This window comes from Silene latifolia, chromosome 5, assembly GCF_048544455.1.
Source record: "Silene latifolia isolate original U9 population chromosome 5, ASM4854445v1, whole genome shotgun sequence".
NCBI lineage: Eukaryota > Viridiplantae > Streptophyta > Magnoliopsida > Caryophyllales > Caryophyllaceae > Silene > Silene latifolia.
In genome coordinates this window covers 23,804,459-23,821,483 of record NC_133530.1, presented here as the reverse complement: position 1 = coordinate 23,821,483, position 17,025 = coordinate 23,804,459, and the positions used below count along the sequence as shown (strand labels likewise).

At 38.6% G+C, this 17,025-nt stretch overlaps 2 protein-coding genes and 1 long non-coding RNA gene across 6 annotated transcripts; 1 reads left to right on the top strand and 2 right to left on the bottom strand.

Annotated features, from left to right (window-relative positions):
• The first annotated feature begins 1,417 nt into the window (after positions 1–1,417).
• LOC141656001 (uncharacterized) lies at positions 1,418–6,277 on the top strand. 3 transcript variants are annotated; one of them, XM_074462972.1, is made up of 4 exons: positions 1,422–3,098; positions 3,496–4,829; positions 5,436–5,472; positions 6,239–6,277. In XM_074462972.1, exons 1-3 carry the CDS (start codon positions 1,580–1,582, stop codon positions 5,442–5,444), a joined length of 2,862 nt encoding a protein of 953 aa, XP_074319073.1. In that variant the 5' UTR covers positions 1,422–1,579; the 3' UTR covers positions 5,445–5,472; positions 6,239–6,277. The 3 variants fall into 3 exon arrangements, with proteins under 3 accessions (XP_074319071.1, XP_074319073.1, XP_074319070.1); XM_074462970.1 differs by lacking the exons at positions 5,436–5,472; positions 6,239–6,277 and adding an exon at positions 5,916–5,964 and having other exon boundaries at positions 1,418–3,098; positions 3,496–4,827; XM_074462969.1 differs by lacking the exons at positions 5,436–5,472; positions 6,239–6,277 and having other exon boundaries at positions 3,496–5,010.
• A 2,499-nt stretch (positions 6,278–8,776) lies between these two features.
• On the bottom strand, positions 8,777–11,487 carry LOC141657065 (putative serine/threonine-protein kinase PBL23). Of its 2 annotated transcripts, XM_074464178.1 has the most exons (6): positions 11,412–11,484; positions 10,912–11,090; positions 10,577–10,758; positions 10,309–10,498; positions 9,661–10,052; positions 8,777–9,469 (listed from the first exon to the last, which is right to left on the bottom strand). In XM_074464178.1, the coding sequence occupies exons 2-6, from the start codon at positions 11,078–11,080 to the stop codon at positions 9,140–9,142; spliced, it is 1,263 nt and encodes a 420-aa protein (XP_074320279.1). In that variant the 5' UTR covers positions 11,081–11,090; positions 11,412–11,484; the 3' UTR covers positions 8,777–9,139. The 2 variants fall into 2 exon arrangements, with proteins under 2 accessions (XP_074320279.1, XP_074320278.1); XM_074464177.1 differs by having other exon boundaries at positions 10,912–11,487.
• Positions 11,488–11,629: 142 nt separating this feature from the next.
• On the bottom strand, positions 11,630–12,775 carry LOC141657066 (uncharacterized). The gene is made up of 2 exons (XR_012548652.1): positions 12,371–12,775; positions 11,630–12,035 (listed from the first exon to the last, which is right to left on the bottom strand). It is a non-coding gene; the product is annotated as an uncharacterized LOC141657066 (long non-coding RNA).
• Between the last annotated feature and the right edge of the window lie 4,250 nt (positions 12,776–17,025).

The following is a 17,025-nucleotide window of genomic DNA, read 5'->3' as shown; positions in this document are numbered from 1 at the left end:
TAGACCCAAGAGGGTTGATCTTCTTGGATTGCCCGACGGAAGGTGGCACTGGAAGTTTGCCTTCTTCGATCATATCTTTAATGGTGTGTTTCAAGAGAAAACACTCTTCAATTTCATGGCCTCTGCCTTGGTGATATAGGCAGTATTTGTTACCCTTCCAGAGGTTCACCTGCTTCTCTAAAGGTGGATCCGGAGTCTGACCTATTGGATGTAGCTTACCTTGAGCATAGAGTCTCTTCAAAGCATCGACATAAGACATGCCTAAATCAGAAAGCACCCTTTGATGCCTCCCAGGTTTTCTTTCGGTTGTCTTCGACTTTCTAGAACGACAGTTATTGCAAGAGGTAAGCTTTGGACGACCTAGACTAGAGGTTTCTCTAGGTGGCGTGTTCTTTTCCACCATCCCATTTTCCACTCTAGCTTGAACTCGCAGGACCATGGCATAAACGTCTTGGAGAGACACGGTGACTATGGCTTGAGCTGCTTCGTGAATTTGCTGACTGGCGGAACTTGCTGGATTCCTACTCGACAGAAATGACGCGCATTACAACTCGATTCCATATGGGATCACGCATACTAAGGCAATAAGCAACAAACATAGGAAGGGACAAGTCGTGAGCGACTTCTCGTGTTTGAATTCCTGAAATGTCGTGAGCGACTTCTCGTGTTTAAATTCACGGTGCTTGACTTTAATTTAGACTCGCGTGTTGACTTTGACGGAGTGACATTTATATGGCTGACCTTATTGACAAGATTGAAGTTAACGTGATTCTAAAACATGTGTTTAGGACAGACTTGACTCGAGGTTTGGGTGTGTGTGTACCCGAACGTGACACTGGGAGAATTCGGTGTGTCGACTCGAGTCTGTGAGTCAAGGTGTCGGAAATGTTTAGATCCTAACTGAATTGGGGGGGGGGGGAGGGGGGGCAAAATGACGGCGTGACGCCTGAGGACTTGACTTGAATTTGAAAAGACCCAAAATGTAAGGGAAGGCGGGTTTATAACATGACAGAGTTCCGACTAGGACATAGTCGGTTTGAACTTTGACTCTAACTTAGCCCAATTGAATTTACATATTTGCATTTACATGGTTTGAAAATAATTTTTATTTAAAACCTTTTTTTTTTGCACGAGTTTTGAAATGGGTTCGAGAATTTCTGGATCCGCTTAAGCAAGGCAACAACATCCGCACCCTTATTATTATTATTATTATTATTATTATTATTTAATTTTAATTTTAATTTTTATTTCAGTTCAGTTTAGATCCATTAAATTTAGTTTCGTTCAGTTCAGACAATTTTAGTCCAAAAAAAAAGGATCTCAGTTTTGAAAACAACCCCGTGACCGGGTGTTATATAAATTATAGTACTACATAGGTGGATTTGCGTCCTTGTCTTTATTTTAAGTTATATTATACCTCTACAAAGAAAAAGGGGGAAAAATTAGAAGAAAAAGAAAAGCTAGGGTTTGGGCGTGTATTGAATCGTGGAAGCTAATTTGGTTGCCTTATTTATAAATTGATATTGATATTGATTTTGATTTTGATTTTGTTTGTTTTAATTGAGAATAAGCAGCTGGCATGGAGGAACAACAACCATCGTTTTTATCGAGCGGAACTCGTTTCGATCTTACAGAGTTCTTAGTTGATCATACTGGTGGTGTCTTTCCAACTTTGGTTCGTAATGATAGTCAAACTATTAATACTTATCATTTGAAGAACCAAAAACTGATGATGCTATGTTTTTTCTGTCTGCCTCTCCGGTCAGAAGCTGTTGCTATTTCCCGGGCCGTTTCTCTTGTATCTTCTGAGATGCATGCTTTTGGGGCTTTCGAACTTATTATATTTGTAGACTATATTACGGACTGTGACGATAAAGATGCTGCCTTGTCTGACTTCATTTCCAGTTTCCCCTCATTCTGTCTAACTCCCAAATCAACCCGTAGATTAGGACCCACCATGCCGCTCGCCTGTTATCCCCATGGTTTGTTGGTAAATCGAGCCCAAATGGTTGAGTGGCACAAACCTCTTCACTTTTTTTTAAAATATGGAGTTGACGCCTTTCCCTTTACTTCTGAGCGGCTCTCGTGGATTTCCCAGTCCGACAAAAGCACAGTGTCCGGCAATTGCCTTGCCGAATTTTTGTGCTACTCGCCCTTCACTTTTCCTAGCGTTTCTACATTTCTCCGTAAGTATCCAGGAGGCGACACAGAAAAAGCGACAATTTCTGATCTTCAGGATAAGTGTGTTGGTTTGTACCTGTGCCTAACGGGAAATTTGATACCTACACTCGATAATGTTCATAAAAATTGCTGTGAATTGGGCCTAGAGTTTGAGATTATCCTTGTGTACATGCCTTTCAATTGCTTTGACGACGACCCTCAATTGTTCCAAGACCGTATCAATTCTACTTTGAAAGGACGAAATATATCCTGGTGGGTGTTCCCCTTCATTAACTGGGTAAGCAGAAGGCTCTCGCGGCTCTCTCACCAAGATGCGGATGATCGGTTGATAATCATAGATCCCAAATCTAAGTATGTGGAATTTCATGGCGAAGCAGTCATACGCCACCACGGTGCAAGTGCATACCCCTTCTTTAGAGAGCTCCTGGCTAATAGGGAAGTGGAGAGGCTTAGGGAAGTAACCCTCGAGTCGTTGTTTCCTAGCAGCTCACGAGATTATGTTCTCGTGTATTATAGGTGTATTCGATGGGTTCCTATCGCAGCGCTTCAAGGCAAAACTGTTTTTCTCTATCTTCATTGTGCAGAGGACCACTCACACAATTGTTTCGATAGACATTTCTCTTATTGTCAAATGAAGGCACTCGATACTAATCTTGATATGGTCTTTGTTGGCTTAGATATGTCGTCTATTGGAACTTCTTGTGAAATCCCATGGTTTGTATTCCCTGCCGACCCTATTCACTCTGATTATATGACAAGGACAATTTTCGGGAAGGGTGACAAATGTAGTACTATTATTGCTTTCGGGAAAGATGGCCGCATTTCTTCTCTACTTCCTCTACGGCTTGTATGTTCTTCCTGCCCTGATTTTCCCTTGTGCAATAATCTGCACAATGAAATGAGTGCAGAATTAGCTGGTAATCTACCACCTCCATAATAGTGTCTTTTATTTTATCGCTTATTTAAATTTTAATTTTAATGGTTCACTTATAGTCCGTATGTCTTTAACTGTTCTTTCCGGTAAACTTCCTTTCATCAGTGTCTCAGTTTCTCAGATACATAATCACAACATGTTTTGATGGGCAGTAGAGTCTTAGTCTCTCAGGAACACTATGTAGTATGTACCCTTGGGAGGCTTTTTTTTTTTTTTTTTGTCATCAGATTTTGTTCTCAATGGGCAGCTAGCCTTGACACGTCAATATGGGGAAACGGCCACGTAATATAGGGCGATTTGATTTGACATGACAATTTTTTCCGTCTTGTCGTTTGTTCTCAGGCTTGTTATTTTAACAACTTAATTTAATTATTATGCAGGGCGTAAGGTGCCGTATGCTGATGCAAATAATCTTAAGAAGTCGTATATCGAATTCATTAATCAGGACCATGCAGTTCTTCCTTTGCTAGGAAAAGAGTACTACTTTCCTGGTCTTCCAGTTCGTGGGGAAATGAAACAATCAGAAAAGCACGACTTTTATGATTGTGCTGATAAGGATGAGCCATACCAATATTTAGCGTCCAAAACTGAGTTTATTTTTGTGAGAAACAAGGATGTGCAATACCCAAAGGCGATCCATGAAAAAGTTGCCAAAATCGACACTAGTAATTTTGACGTCGTTTCCTTCCTCTCAGCTGATAACAGACAGTACCTGATTCGCAATGATAATTGTAGTACTTTATTTGAAGTTGAGCGTCTTAGGGATAAAAAATGGGTTATGATTTGTTGCCTTTCCTGCCCCATTTATTTCGAAAGCGATTTGACATTGGTATATAGAGGTATTTCGGACATCTGGTATGAGTTGAAAGATAAGCTCGGTGATAATTTTGAGATGGTCTTGGTCCCTAAGATGATTAGGGATTTTGAAACTGATCGGTCAAGCTTCAAACACATGTTGTCTGGCTTTCCTCCGTCATGCCTTGTGGTTCCCTTCTGGGACTCGAGCTCTCGCGACGCTATATGCTATTCGCTCGGCTTTTCAACAAGTCCGCAAGGTCTATTTCTTAGGGACAAGAGGGTTATATGGTGCAAAAGCATATCTCATATGGAAGCGTATGGGTTAGACACATTTCCCTTCACTCAAGAGGACTTGTGGAAAAAAAGGGATAAAGAACTTGAAATATCATGGAATGTTCAGTCCCTTGAGACACTGTTTGGCTGCTCATCCGCATACGTTCTTGCCAAGAACGTTCTTGCCAAGAACCCGGGAGATGCGAATGATAATTATAAGTCTATCGAACAACTTGAAAAAAAGCTCGTGGGTGTGTATTTGTGCTCAAGTGGGGATTCCATACCTATGCTTCATAAGTTGTATGAAGTCTGTAAAGCTAATAACATTGAATTTGAGATTGTGGTAGTGTATTGCCATTCTAGTGGTAAAAACTCGAACATGGATTTGTTCCAGGAGCAGATTAATATTGCCTTGAGTAAGAGGAGTATATCATGTTGGGTATTACCCTATAAGGGTTGGGTGAGCCGCAGGCTCCGACGACTTTTGTACGCAGCCACTGAAGATAACTTGATCATTCTGGGCAATGGAGTCGTAGATCCCCATGGTTCAGATTTCATAGATCCCCATGGGATTGGACATTTCATAAGTGATGGTAGTGGACCTATAGAAAGACTCATTTCAGAATTTAAGAGCAGATATCGTGTTCAATGCAGCGCACCTGCTGCACTATATTCCACATGCTACAATGGAACATTGGATTATTATGATCGTAAGTTGCTTTGTGTGAAGAAACCCAAAGTCCCACGTGTGAGGGTTGTCCCACATTGATAAAAGAGGAGAAGAATTACCACTTTATAAGGCAAGGAGGGGCTACTCCCTCTACTGCCAATTGGTTTTAGAGTGGAACCCTCTTGGGCCTAAAGTTGTGGACTCTTTCTCCTCCGTTTGGGTGCGGCCCAAGCCCGTTGTTGAATTTAACACTTTGTTTTATACCTTTAACTATGTGTGTATTTTAAACAAGCTATATTTCTGGACTCTTTCTTCTTCAAGTGTTACAGAACCCGACTGGAGGAAAATTTTATTTCCTTTACAGTGAGGAAGATCTGGTTCTTCCGGGCCTGTTATTTTGAGCAATGACATTGATCGGTGCTGAATAGTTTGGTGATCATCCGCATCCGCATGCGTAGTTTTTGTTTGTTTATTTCAATGGTGTGAGTTATGTCTTCTTGTCTTTAGTTGTTCGTCTGGTTTTCCTTAATTTCTCTGAGATTACGAGTTACTCCGTATATATTAAAACATGAACCCTAGATGTGCTAAAAGTTTGACTTGTTGCTTTATAAATCTGGTATTAAACTTTGCAAATTTTATTTGTGTAAACTTTGGGTTACGTTAGCTCCTTTTACTCCTCTTTGATTGATTAAGGGGTTGAATTCGTCTACTCCGTGCTCCTATTTTATTATGGGTTGAAGCTTATGCATAAGGTGCGGCTAAAAATGGTGCCGATGGGTAGGGAGGAAGTGGAGGTCGAACGGTGGGGTATTGTCGTCGGTGGATGGAGCGAGGGGTGGTGGTTACGTGGATAGAGAAGGGCGTGAGATGGTGGTTTAGTGGTGTTTTATGGTGGTATGGGTGTGGTGGTGGTCAGAGTTTCATCAATGGCGGGGAAATGTCAAAACTCAGGTCGTCCTTCGGGTTAGGTGCGGGGATAGTGACGGAGTGGTGGTGTGCTATTAGTGGGTGGGTTCGCGTAGCGGGGTGCCTATGAGCCCTAGTTATTGTTTTGCGTAGCGGTCCGCATATTTAAACTTTAACACGTGTGATAGGAAAAACGTAGTACTCCCTCCATTCAACTCCACTTTGCAACTTTGGTTTTACACGGATATTAAGGAGCGGATTAAAAAAAGTATTAAAAGTACATGGTGAAAGAGAAAGAAGAGGTTAAAAATATTAAAAAAACATAAAGGTGGGGTTTTATGGTGAGTTAGTGTGGGGTTTCGGTGACATTTTTTGTAAATAAAGATTTTCAATAAGGATATAATTGTCATTTTTTTAGCCAAATAAGGAAACCTGTAAAGTGGAGTTGAATGGACGGAAATGGAATACATGTAAAGTGGAGTTGAATGGAGGGAGTACATTTTATAAAATAAAAGGAAGTTTTTGCTTAAATGGGGTTGAATTCCAAACTATTTAACAAAATAGGGCGGGTTTCAAAGTATTTACCAAAAATGGGTCCACGTCATCATTTCTTAATTTTTCTTTTTTTTTCTGAAAATTAAAGCTAGTCGCTGTCCGGGACAGCGACATGTTCTTCTCATGTTCCGGTTCTTGACAAGCTACCTTCGTCGTCTCCGTTCTCCTTACTCCGACTACCAAATGATGAAATAAGACTACCATTATCTTCTTCTCACTTCCCTTATTGTATTCACATTGTTGCTTGAGTTATTAGCTCCATAGTTTGCACAAAAAACGACCCGCAATATCGCCGTAAACTAACAATTTAAAAGTAAGCATTGCTACGGAGTAGGGTGTTGCCAAACCACATTGCCATTTCCTCTCGATTATTTTTGGTTGGAATTTTTTGTTAATACATCTATGAGTTGTTCAATTCCAACTACGACGATTTTAGTTGACAAAGACCGGATTTCTAACCAAGTTATCGATCCTAAACTTTCACTGGTAAACTGTCGTGTCCCGGCTGTACTCGAATGGACAGTCAAGGATTTGCCTGTGAACTCGCCTAGCTACTCCAATTCCACATGTATTTACAAGAAGTCGAACAATGGTGGCGAAGCAGAAGGTTATGTCTGTCAGTGCAAAGGCGATTATATAGGCAATCCTTATCTTCCTTATGGCTGCCAAGGTAAAATTTCTACTGCCTCATTCCTCTGTCCACTTTCTGCAAATAGTTACTGTTAGAGAACGTCTCCAGTGTTGAAACTCTATTCAACATAGAATGAGAATGAAGTAACTCAACTAAGGTTAGATGTATGTTGTGGAAAAACAGACAATGAAAATTACGAGAAACCCGGTAAATATCCTCTAGTAAGCCTTTGACTTCAATCATGATCATACCCGAAATTGTTAGTGGACGGCGATATTGCGGGTCGTTTTTTGTGCAAACTATGGAGCTAATAACTCAAGAAACAATGTGAATACAATAAGGGACATATTCTGCACCCGCTGACCGAGTCAAAGTCAAAATGTTGACCCGTCAAATACTTGGTATAAAAATTATTAATTATGATGGGGCATATTCTGCACCCGCTGACCGAGTCAACATACTGACCTTGGTCAAAGCTAAAAGACAACAAGTCAACAAGAAGGACGGCCTAGCCGACGAAGCTTGCCGGCCTGTCACTTGGGTCTCGGCTAGGCAACCAGCCAGCCGGGAGACATATTCGCGTACTCATATCCAAGACCCCTCGGCATGGAGTCAACTAGGCCAGCCGGCCTGCCATGGGTCCCTCGGCCGAGGGTAGAACAGTCTTTTCCATCTGCTCTGCCACTTGGCCACTACGTGACAAAAGGTTAAAGTCTATAAATACTCCACTTCTCTCATTGAGAAAAGGATCCGAAATATAACCTAAACATCTCACAATCTGGTATAAACTCCCTTATCTCTCTACAATATACTTGGCCAAGTAACACACAACTTAATCCCTTTAAGTTTACTGACTTGAGCGTCGGAGTGAGTACGCTCGGTACCAAGCCGAGCCCTCAGTTTGTTCATTGTTTCAGGAGAGGCTGAAAGGAAGAGTCAAGCAAAGTCATCATTCAACAAAGCTTACGTGGTCATAACACTGCTCCGAAATTACACCCGGAACAAATTAATTTCGATGAAATTTAATTAAAGTAGTCCATTTTAATTAAATTTAGCCGAGTCCGATTCATTAAGGTGACAAAACCCGAGAAATGGGTCAAATTCACTAAAATGGGCCGAAATGACTACCAAGTCCAAACCCACCTAAGTTTAGGGTTTAAGAGGCTCTTCCCTATAAATACGACGTCCCTCCTCATTTTTACAAGGATGGAAAAAATAGAGGAGAAAAGGAGAAGACTAGAAAAATCATTCTCTCTACAAATCAAATCCTTCTAAGTTCCATCAAGAAAGAAGATCAAAGCATTGTTCCAAAGATCGACATCGAAGCACTTCAAATCTCGTGCCATCATCGTCATCACCAAGGAGTCAAATCATCAAAGGAGACCAAGTCCAACGACCCTCCATCAAATTAAATCGCCTACGGAGATCAAGTCAAGCGACCCTCCATCAAATCGTTCATCTCTTCAAATCTCGACGTCAAGCACTCGAAATCGTGCAGTCAAAGGTGAAGAAAACAACATCCCGTCAAAGGAGAATTAAAGTCATCGCGACCTTCCTTAAACCATCGTCATTCAAGTGTAGTGGAGATCGAATCAGCGGATCAAATTAGAGATTGTACTCGAAACATTTAAATCTAATAAAATTATTTTGTTACCATTTTTGTGTTTGTCATTTATTTTACAGATCACAAAATTTGTGTATACAAATGCAATCGAGCTTGACGCGTTTAGCTGGGGTTCCTAATCTTGATATCAGTTCGCTCCCGCCTTTCTAGTTTGGTTTCCGTTATTGGTGGTTGTTAATTTATGTATGATAATGTTAATTAATATTTGTTGTTGTTAAAATCGTCTAAAGATGTCGTCGTTTTGATTCTTATTGATACAAAAATACACCGTATTATGTTAATTTTACGATCAATTTCTTCAAACACTACTACCGAATTTTTACTTATTCTGATATTGTATGATTTGATTCTACAACTAAACATGACTTTTTACAATGATTTCTACAAGTTTAGCTCCAATGGCAAAGAGAACTCTCGAGTCGATCCACTTCCCATGTCCACAAATCCCTACAAATGCAGACCTGGGAGCTCCCCTCCCATGATTTCAGTGGTTCGATAGACGAAATTGCTATACAGATTTACCCTAGGGTGAAAGGCTTTGAACATCTAGGCCATGCTCCTCTATGGTCAGCTTCCTGTATGTTCTTTCTCGTTGTTTGTTTCCGCCTGATCTCTGTCTGTCCTACCTGGTGTTGACAACTCGCTTGCACTTTGTTTCTCCTCTTCATCATCATCATCATCGTCAATTTCACCGTTGTCCGCCTTAGGATCCTTGGAAGCTAGATACTCTAAGGCGATAACAACATCACTAATCAAAGGACGCGTAGCAGCCTCTTCTTGAAGGCACATCGCCGCTATTCCTAAGGCTTGGTAGAGTCCTTTGGTCGGGAACTCGCCATCGAGCGATGGATCGGCCATTAATTGGAACTTACTTTTGTCTCGAAACAATGGTTGTGCCTGCACCCACTTTAAGCATAAGACAAGCAACAAGTTGCATGGTGGGACCCAAAAATGTCACCACTTTAAGCATATTTGACCAGTTTTTCACTTTAGATTGATATATCCGTCTATAATGAGACTAATTGCTCGTAAAGTCGTAATTGCAATGAAAACCGATTAAAAAAGAATGCAAACAAGTCAGGCTTTACCCATTCAACTAGATTCTGCTCCTCATTAGGCTTGCTGGTGTCGATAACTCTCCTCCCCGTGATGATCTCTAGGAAGACGACTCCAAAGCTGTAAACGTCAGACTTTGTTGTGAGTTGGCCAGTTAAAGCGTACTCAGGTGCGCAATAACCATACGTTCCCATCACTCTTGTAGAAACATAGGTCGCTTCTCCTGTTGGACCGATCTTAGCCAACCCAAAATCTGAGAGCTTCGGTTTGAACTCCTCGTCTAACAAGATGTTCGATGCTTTAAAGTCCCTGTATATTACTGGTGGATCCGCGGTTTCATGGAGGTACTCGAGACCTCTCGCTGCTCCCTCTGCTATTTTCATTCTCGTTGTCCAGTCCAAAGGTTTTTTCTCGGGTTTTAAATCTATAACCAAAGGGACAAATTAGAGGAGATATCATTGTTTATGATGCAATGTCATATGAGATCGTCTCGTGATTATGGTATACACAAATTTGCGATCTGTAAAATAAATACACCAAGTATTTAACAGGTCAACATTTTGACTTTGACATTTGACGTGGCACTTGTATAAATTTTACGTGTCTATACAATTATTATCATATGATCGTCTTACAAAAATTTTCCTGCATTATAAAGCTTGTGAAATTTTGAGAGTTACCGAGAAGATGATCCTCAAGAGATCCATTGGCCATGAACTCGTAAACCAAAAGCCGATGAGAGCCTTCAGCACAATAACCAACTAAACTCACAAGGTTACCATCTTTAAGAAGACTCAACATCAAAACTTCGACAAGGAACTCTCGATTTCCCTGCAACCCGTTCCTGTCTAGCTGCTTTACCGCGACAACCTGCATCATACACAACATCGATATGATTCAGGCCTGATCATGTCGAAAGACTAAAAGACAAATGAATGCTAATTTAACCTGCTTTGGATCATCAATTGATCCCTTGTAAACCCTTCCGAAACCACCTTCACCAATTAAATTGTCATTCGTAAAATTGTTGGTTGCTTCACATAACTCTTTGTACGAGAAAACCTTCACGTTAATCGCTCCCTTCCCGAATTTAGCAATCTCGTCGTGAATGTATCGATGCTTGCTGCTATCTGAATTGTTGTAAGAATCATCATTTTTTAGTAAAACGATAGTTTTCTAACATATTTATCCTAAGATGATTCTTTGTGACGGATTTTAATCAAACGTAAACAAATGATTGGAACAGAGAAAGTATTTAAGATGGCAAAGAAAGTAATTGTCACCTGATTTAAATGAAATATTAGCAAAAGTAATCTTGGATTTGGTTAACAACAATTGCTTAATGCTAGCCCTTAAAGATGCCCTTAATGAAGGTTTCGGCCGTCTACCAGACCGATTAAGCACGTCCTCAATATCGTCTTCCCGTTGTGAACAACATTGAAACAAACCCATCGTTGCCCTCCTATTGCCAATCACAAACAATATGTTCTTATCTAGCTAGACTGTTATTTTTCTTCTAGGAACAAAATTCGCCCAAATTCGTTATAATGTTGTTAACAAAGGAGCAACGCGGGGTTATTAAAAACCCATAAAATGATCTTAATTTTTGTGAATTTTGAAAGGAAAAAGAGGAACTTCGTAGTAAGTTTTTATTTTATTTTAAAATTTTGGACAATTTTTTGTCCCTCTTTCCCTTCCAAAAAATGTTGCAGCTTGACATAAAACCAAATAAGGCAATTAAAGGCCTAAAATAGCATCAACGTAGGTAATTTTTAGTTTTTACCTCTTGCTTCGCTGTTTAACGGGTTTTTTACAGAGTTAAATTTATAATGTAAATGATATGGAGTACATTCATTTTTAAATTTTTAAAAATGTGATCATCTTATATATATTGTCCCTATTTGACCTTACTAGTTAAACGACTTCATTCGTTTAGCATGACTATGTACAACATTAGCTAACCATCGAAATCCTGAAAAGGAAAATAACCGGAAAAAATGATTTAACAAAATGATATCTTCGTCAATTGGTGAAAGGGTGCATATCATACGTTATATAGTTTCGAAATTATATGTAATCTATTTCCTAACAAATACGCCAGCACCGGGAGGAACCTTTGTTGGATCAATCGGAACAAAATAAGGAAAATGAAGTGTTCGAGGGTTGACACACTTGAATTCCGGACAACAATTATATTGATTGTAAGGTTCACACACATGATTTTCTTTTTGACACTCGTCGACATTTGTTGGCGCTTTCTCTCCTACCGTTGGTACGCATACTCCCAAACCGTTGGTGCCCACGCAGCTTAATCCTTCATAACAATTGTATACTCCATATGGTATGCATGATTTCCTTAATTCTCGACAATTTGGATCGTCGGATGGCTCACCATTCTTATCTAGAACTGTAAATGTGAAATATGACACAATATGAGTCGAGTCACACTAAAAGAGAGGAGTGAGTGTAATTTATAAGCCGAAATAATGTTTAATCTAGAAAACAATGTCTTAAAAACTAATCAAGTACAATACTTCAAAAAAAAAAAAATCAGTGAAGGAACCAGGATTTGAAAGTAAATAGAGCTAACTTCAAAAAAAAACAAAAATTTCAACTATAAAACTTGAATTTTTTTTTCATTGTTCAGGGAGCGAACGTCCCTGGCTCCCTGCTAACACTCCTGGTAACTGGTTATATGGATAATCAAAATAAAAAAGCAAAATATGAGGCATAGTTAAATACCTAAAGGTGGCAAACAAACTAATACGCTAAGAGTATCAGCTCTGCAGAGTGATTTGTCACAACATTTGTAAACACCTTCGGATGGACAACTTGACCAAATTCTTGACATGTTATATTCGACCCGGTTGGAGCTTCCATCGAAGCTTTTGGATACGGATCTGACGGGTTTTGGTAATAACCGTTTGCTGACGATAGATCTGTATTAGGTTCATAGACAATAACCACCCTCAAAATATACATTAGACATATATACGACATTCATCAATATGGTTACATAATATCTATCAATCTATCATTTATACGGTCATAAAATTAAAATCATACGAGTAATAAAATTGACCGATATGAATAATCTTTATTATAATCAGATTAGATTTTGTAGGAAGTACTGTTGAACATCATTTTTGTTTACTAATTAAAATCATAGGAACGTCTTATGGGAGGCTTGTTGTATTAACATTTATTATTGTTATCTTACGTCAAAGAAAAATGTTGATATTTACTCATTCAAGAAAATAGATCAATTGTAGATGTCAACTAGCTTATTAGTTGGTAAAATCATGAGAGATGGTAATTCAACTACTCATGACCTGGTTTAAACCCCGTCAGAGTTAAAATCGCCCTTAGGGCTCCTTTTACACCAAAAAAAAAGATAATTCGAGACTATTAAAAACCTCATCATCAAGAGTACTACTAATATCCCGTCGATTTCTTTCTTCTATTATTGATAATTAATACGAATTCATATTAAAATTTATAGAAGGAATTAGTATTCAAGAATCATGTTAAACGACAATAATTAAAGTACAAAATGAAATCGGGCACATATTAATGACTGTACCCTGAAATCCCGGCCACTAGTGTTAAACCCGTGCACAAAAAAATGCACGGGTCGATATTAATCATTAATCTGTGAATAAAATCTCTAATAGTTACACTAATTACTGAATTTAAGAATTAAGAATGTAAGAATTAAGATTTAAATAATTAAAAATCGACATATGAATATAATTAATCAGAATAAGAATTGAGTAGATGAGAGGGGAGAGAGTAATTAAATGGTATATAGAACATGGGGGGACCCATATGCAGCCAAATTTATATAACTCATCGGCCAATAGGAAGCCTTGAAAAAACTTGGCTTTTATACTATGTAGATTAATAGGAAATGAATAGGTAATGGAGAGAATTTGGACACTATAGAGAAGGGGTGCAAACCTGATGCAGAAAGTAAAAGAAATGCTAGCATGAAAGCTAGGGCAGAGTAATTGATGAGACTCATATTCCTTAGATAAGATGTATAAAATGGATAATCATCTATTATACAACTATATATTTTGTTATGTAATTGCTTAATTTGGTTTGGTTATTTGATAATTGGTTTTTCCATTTATGGTCTTTTTTTTTATTGTATATAGTGTTTTTGTTCGTGATTGAAAATAGAAAAAAAAAACACTAGTAATGTTAGCTATGTGCTATAAGTTAAGAGATTTTATTAAGAGATTTTATTAAGAGATTTTAACTAATTAAGAGATTTTATCCCGGGTGTTACTGAATTTAAGTAATACCCGGTGACGCTGTCTCATTTTTCCTTTTTTATATGTGTGGGCTTAAGGTGTCTTTAAAATCTCTTAATTAGTTTTAAAATTTTGAACTAGTCTTTCCTACACGGATGTATATGTCTTAATAATAAAATGTGTTACGTTAATATTATTTCATATGAGTATATAGGACAAATCTTTTGTTTTTCCCTGATGTATTCGGGTTTTGTCTTATCCCTGTTACATGAGTATATTTGGTCCGTCTTAAACTTGACGAATATACCCATCTTAAATAAAAATTTGTATTCCAATATTTGTAGTTAGCTAATTTCTACTAGTTGCTTCCATGTCATGTATGAATTCACGTATAGATGTGCTGGCTCGATGCATTGACTATTTGACTTTGGAGTCTCGGCTGGAATGATAGTGATAGGTGAGTGCAATTTGCGACTAATAAATTGATCCTCTATTCATAATTTCAAGATAGATTCAACTCGTTTGGGCATACGGAGTATTACTTTGTCATCATGTTAGAAAACTCGGAACTAGAATTGGAACCAGTGGAAAATCTTAATATGTCGGGAGGGAATTCAGTCCCAGTTTTTTTTTTATATTACAGTGGCTCCCGTTATTAGTACTTGTTATTTACTCAAAGATGCGCCACTGATTGGAATCGAATGTGCACGTCCGGTCCAGCAAGTTTGGGTTTGGTCTTGGACCGGTTTTTAAGGGTAAATTTGAGTGCGGTCCTAGGCTTGTTGGTTCGATCTTTATTTCTTAGTTTCAATACGTCTGGTCTCGGGGTCCTATGGTCAAGTCCGGTCCAACAAATTTAATTGCTAGGAGAGTTGGGTCTCTATTCCACCCTAAAAGACACGAAGATCGATATCGACCTCGACTGCCTCTGACTTCAAACAACGACTTCGACATGATACAACAATTATTTCAACATGACAGTGCGCCGATTTTCTTCCCAAGTTGGGCGTTCGTAACCTTAGGTGCCAACTTGAAAGGTGTAATAGGATTAGGAAAGTGGAGTTGGCGACCGATTGGATCAGGAAATACAATAAATCACGTGCTTACAAAAGACTTGTATCCATAGTTCCATACTATCGTAGGACTGACTATTTATAAATAGAATCGATTGATTGATGCGAACGAACGAACACAAGAACATAATAGAAACAATACGAATGATCAATCTTTTTCGAATCTCTATTCTAATAAAAACCATATGTAGCTTGGACAAAGCAGAACAAAAAACACATCATTGCAATAACCGACGGTAGCATCGTTAAGGTTTGAGGGGGACACATAAGCCAATACCCGGTGGAAGCGTTTTCATATCAACCGGAAGAAAAGGTGGCGAAGAAATTGTTCGAAGGTCAACGCATCTGAGTTCCGGGCAACAACCATCATATGCACCGTAAGGTTCACATAGTTGATGCTCTTTTTGACATTGGTTAGAAGTGGATCCTTTCTTTCCTCCCATTGGTAAGCATATTCCAAGGCCAATGGGATTCACCGGGTAACTTGGCACACAACTTAAATCTCCGCAACAACCATATTGTCCATATTCTATGCATATTTTCGCGATGGTTTGACATCCAGGATATTGTCCACTCGTATTCGGAACTGTAAATCCTGAACAATCACCCATGAATATATGTTAAATCAGGGGCGTCTTAAAATAAATGGGCCCTGTGCTCCGGAAAAAATGAGGCCCCAAATATAAAGGTACACGTGTGTTATATATCAAGGTTTGTATGGAATTCCATTAATATAGCTTTTAAATTTGATGACCAAAACTGGAAGTTCAGTTCCCCTGCTCGTGGCTACACATGGCCTTAGACGAGTGTTAAATAAGTAATCCGATCGAACACCTGATATGAGTGACCCGAATAGTACCCGAAAACAAATTCAATCCGAACCGAACCGAAACTTAATCAAACAATTCAATTATAATTGAATGATACCCGAACCTAAATTTATCTGAACAGATAAGAACCTAGCCGATTGACCTAAACCAAAAGTATTTATTATCTCATAAATAACACATATTTTAGGTTTTTTCATTGAATTGATTCTTTATTTATTAATGTAATTATGAATAATTACATTCAAATTGCAAAGTATAAGATACATTAAGCTAATTTTTAAATTATGAACTGAAATTGATGACCTGATCCAAACCGTACTCAATTTGAAATAGTACAAACGGATTTAAAGTGGCTAAATGAATTGAACCCGATCAAAATCAAATTGAAACCGAAACTAAGGTCAACCCGATTTAAACCGAACCGGTTTAACCCGATCTGAAACCGAATCGACAGGTCTATTATGGGTACGGAGTAAACAACATAATAGAGTAAAAGATAGAGATTAAAACAGCATAGGGTGATTTATAGCCGTACCTAAAGGGGGTAAACAAATAGAACCGCCAACAGTCTTAGGTTCGCAGGCTAGTCCGTCGCAACACTTGTAGCCGTCAGCTTCGGCAGCACAAACATTGCCAAAACTTTGACATGTTAACGACTTAGGAGCTTCCACCGGGTTTTTCGGGTAAGAATATGACGATGATGAGGGGTCTTGGTAATAGCCATTCGCCTTCGTTGGAACTGAGTTTCATAAACGATAACCAACGATTAAACAATAATCGAAACTCCTAAATAATACCTGTATATTTATGTAAACAAACATTCGTTTACATGACGAAACTCACTAAGAGGACAATTAATTTGAAATAAATTTTGGATAAAAGAGGAAAAATAAAAGTGGAATAATGGAGGAGTATGATGTACGACCATGTAGGTATTTCATATTTGCATTTTGTAACATGACCAAGTTATGCATGCAAGCATCATATGCACCATGCAAATGGGGGGGTTGTAGGAAGTTGTACACCTTCCGTCCCACTGGCGGAGCCAAGATTCCCCGTCAGGGGAGGCGAAAAACTTCAACAAGGCCAGAACGAGTAATTTCAAAAGGTAAATTTGAAAAAAGTTCAAAGATTTAACTAAAAACTTCTGATTTTTCAATTTTCAGCCCTCGCTCCACCACTGTTCCATCCCAATCATCTATTTACATTTAGTTAAAATATTCATCATAATGAAT

Bases quoted from the DNA above. Each gene is read 5' to 3' on its own strand.
- LOC141656001 (XM_074462969.1), top strand. From the start codon at position 1,580: ATGGAGGAACAACAACCATCGTTTTTATCGAGCGGAACTCGTTTCGAT. The intron at 3,099-3,495 runs GTAATCTACCAC...ATTATTATGCAG, and splicing joins AATGAGTGCAGAATTAGCTG to GGCGTAAGGTGCCGTATGCT.
- LOC141657065 (XM_074464177.1), bottom strand. From the start codon at position 11,080: ATGGGTTTGTTTCAATGTTGTTCACAACGGGAAGACGATATTGAGGAC. The intron at 10,759-10,911 runs GTGACAATTACT...ACAACAATTCAG, and splicing joins TAATATTTCATTTAAATCAG to ATAGCAGCAAGCATCGATAC. The intron at 10,053-10,308 runs GTAACTCTCAAA...CTTTGGTTATAG, and splicing joins TCTTGAGGATCATCTTCTCG to ATTTAAAACCCGAGAAAAAA.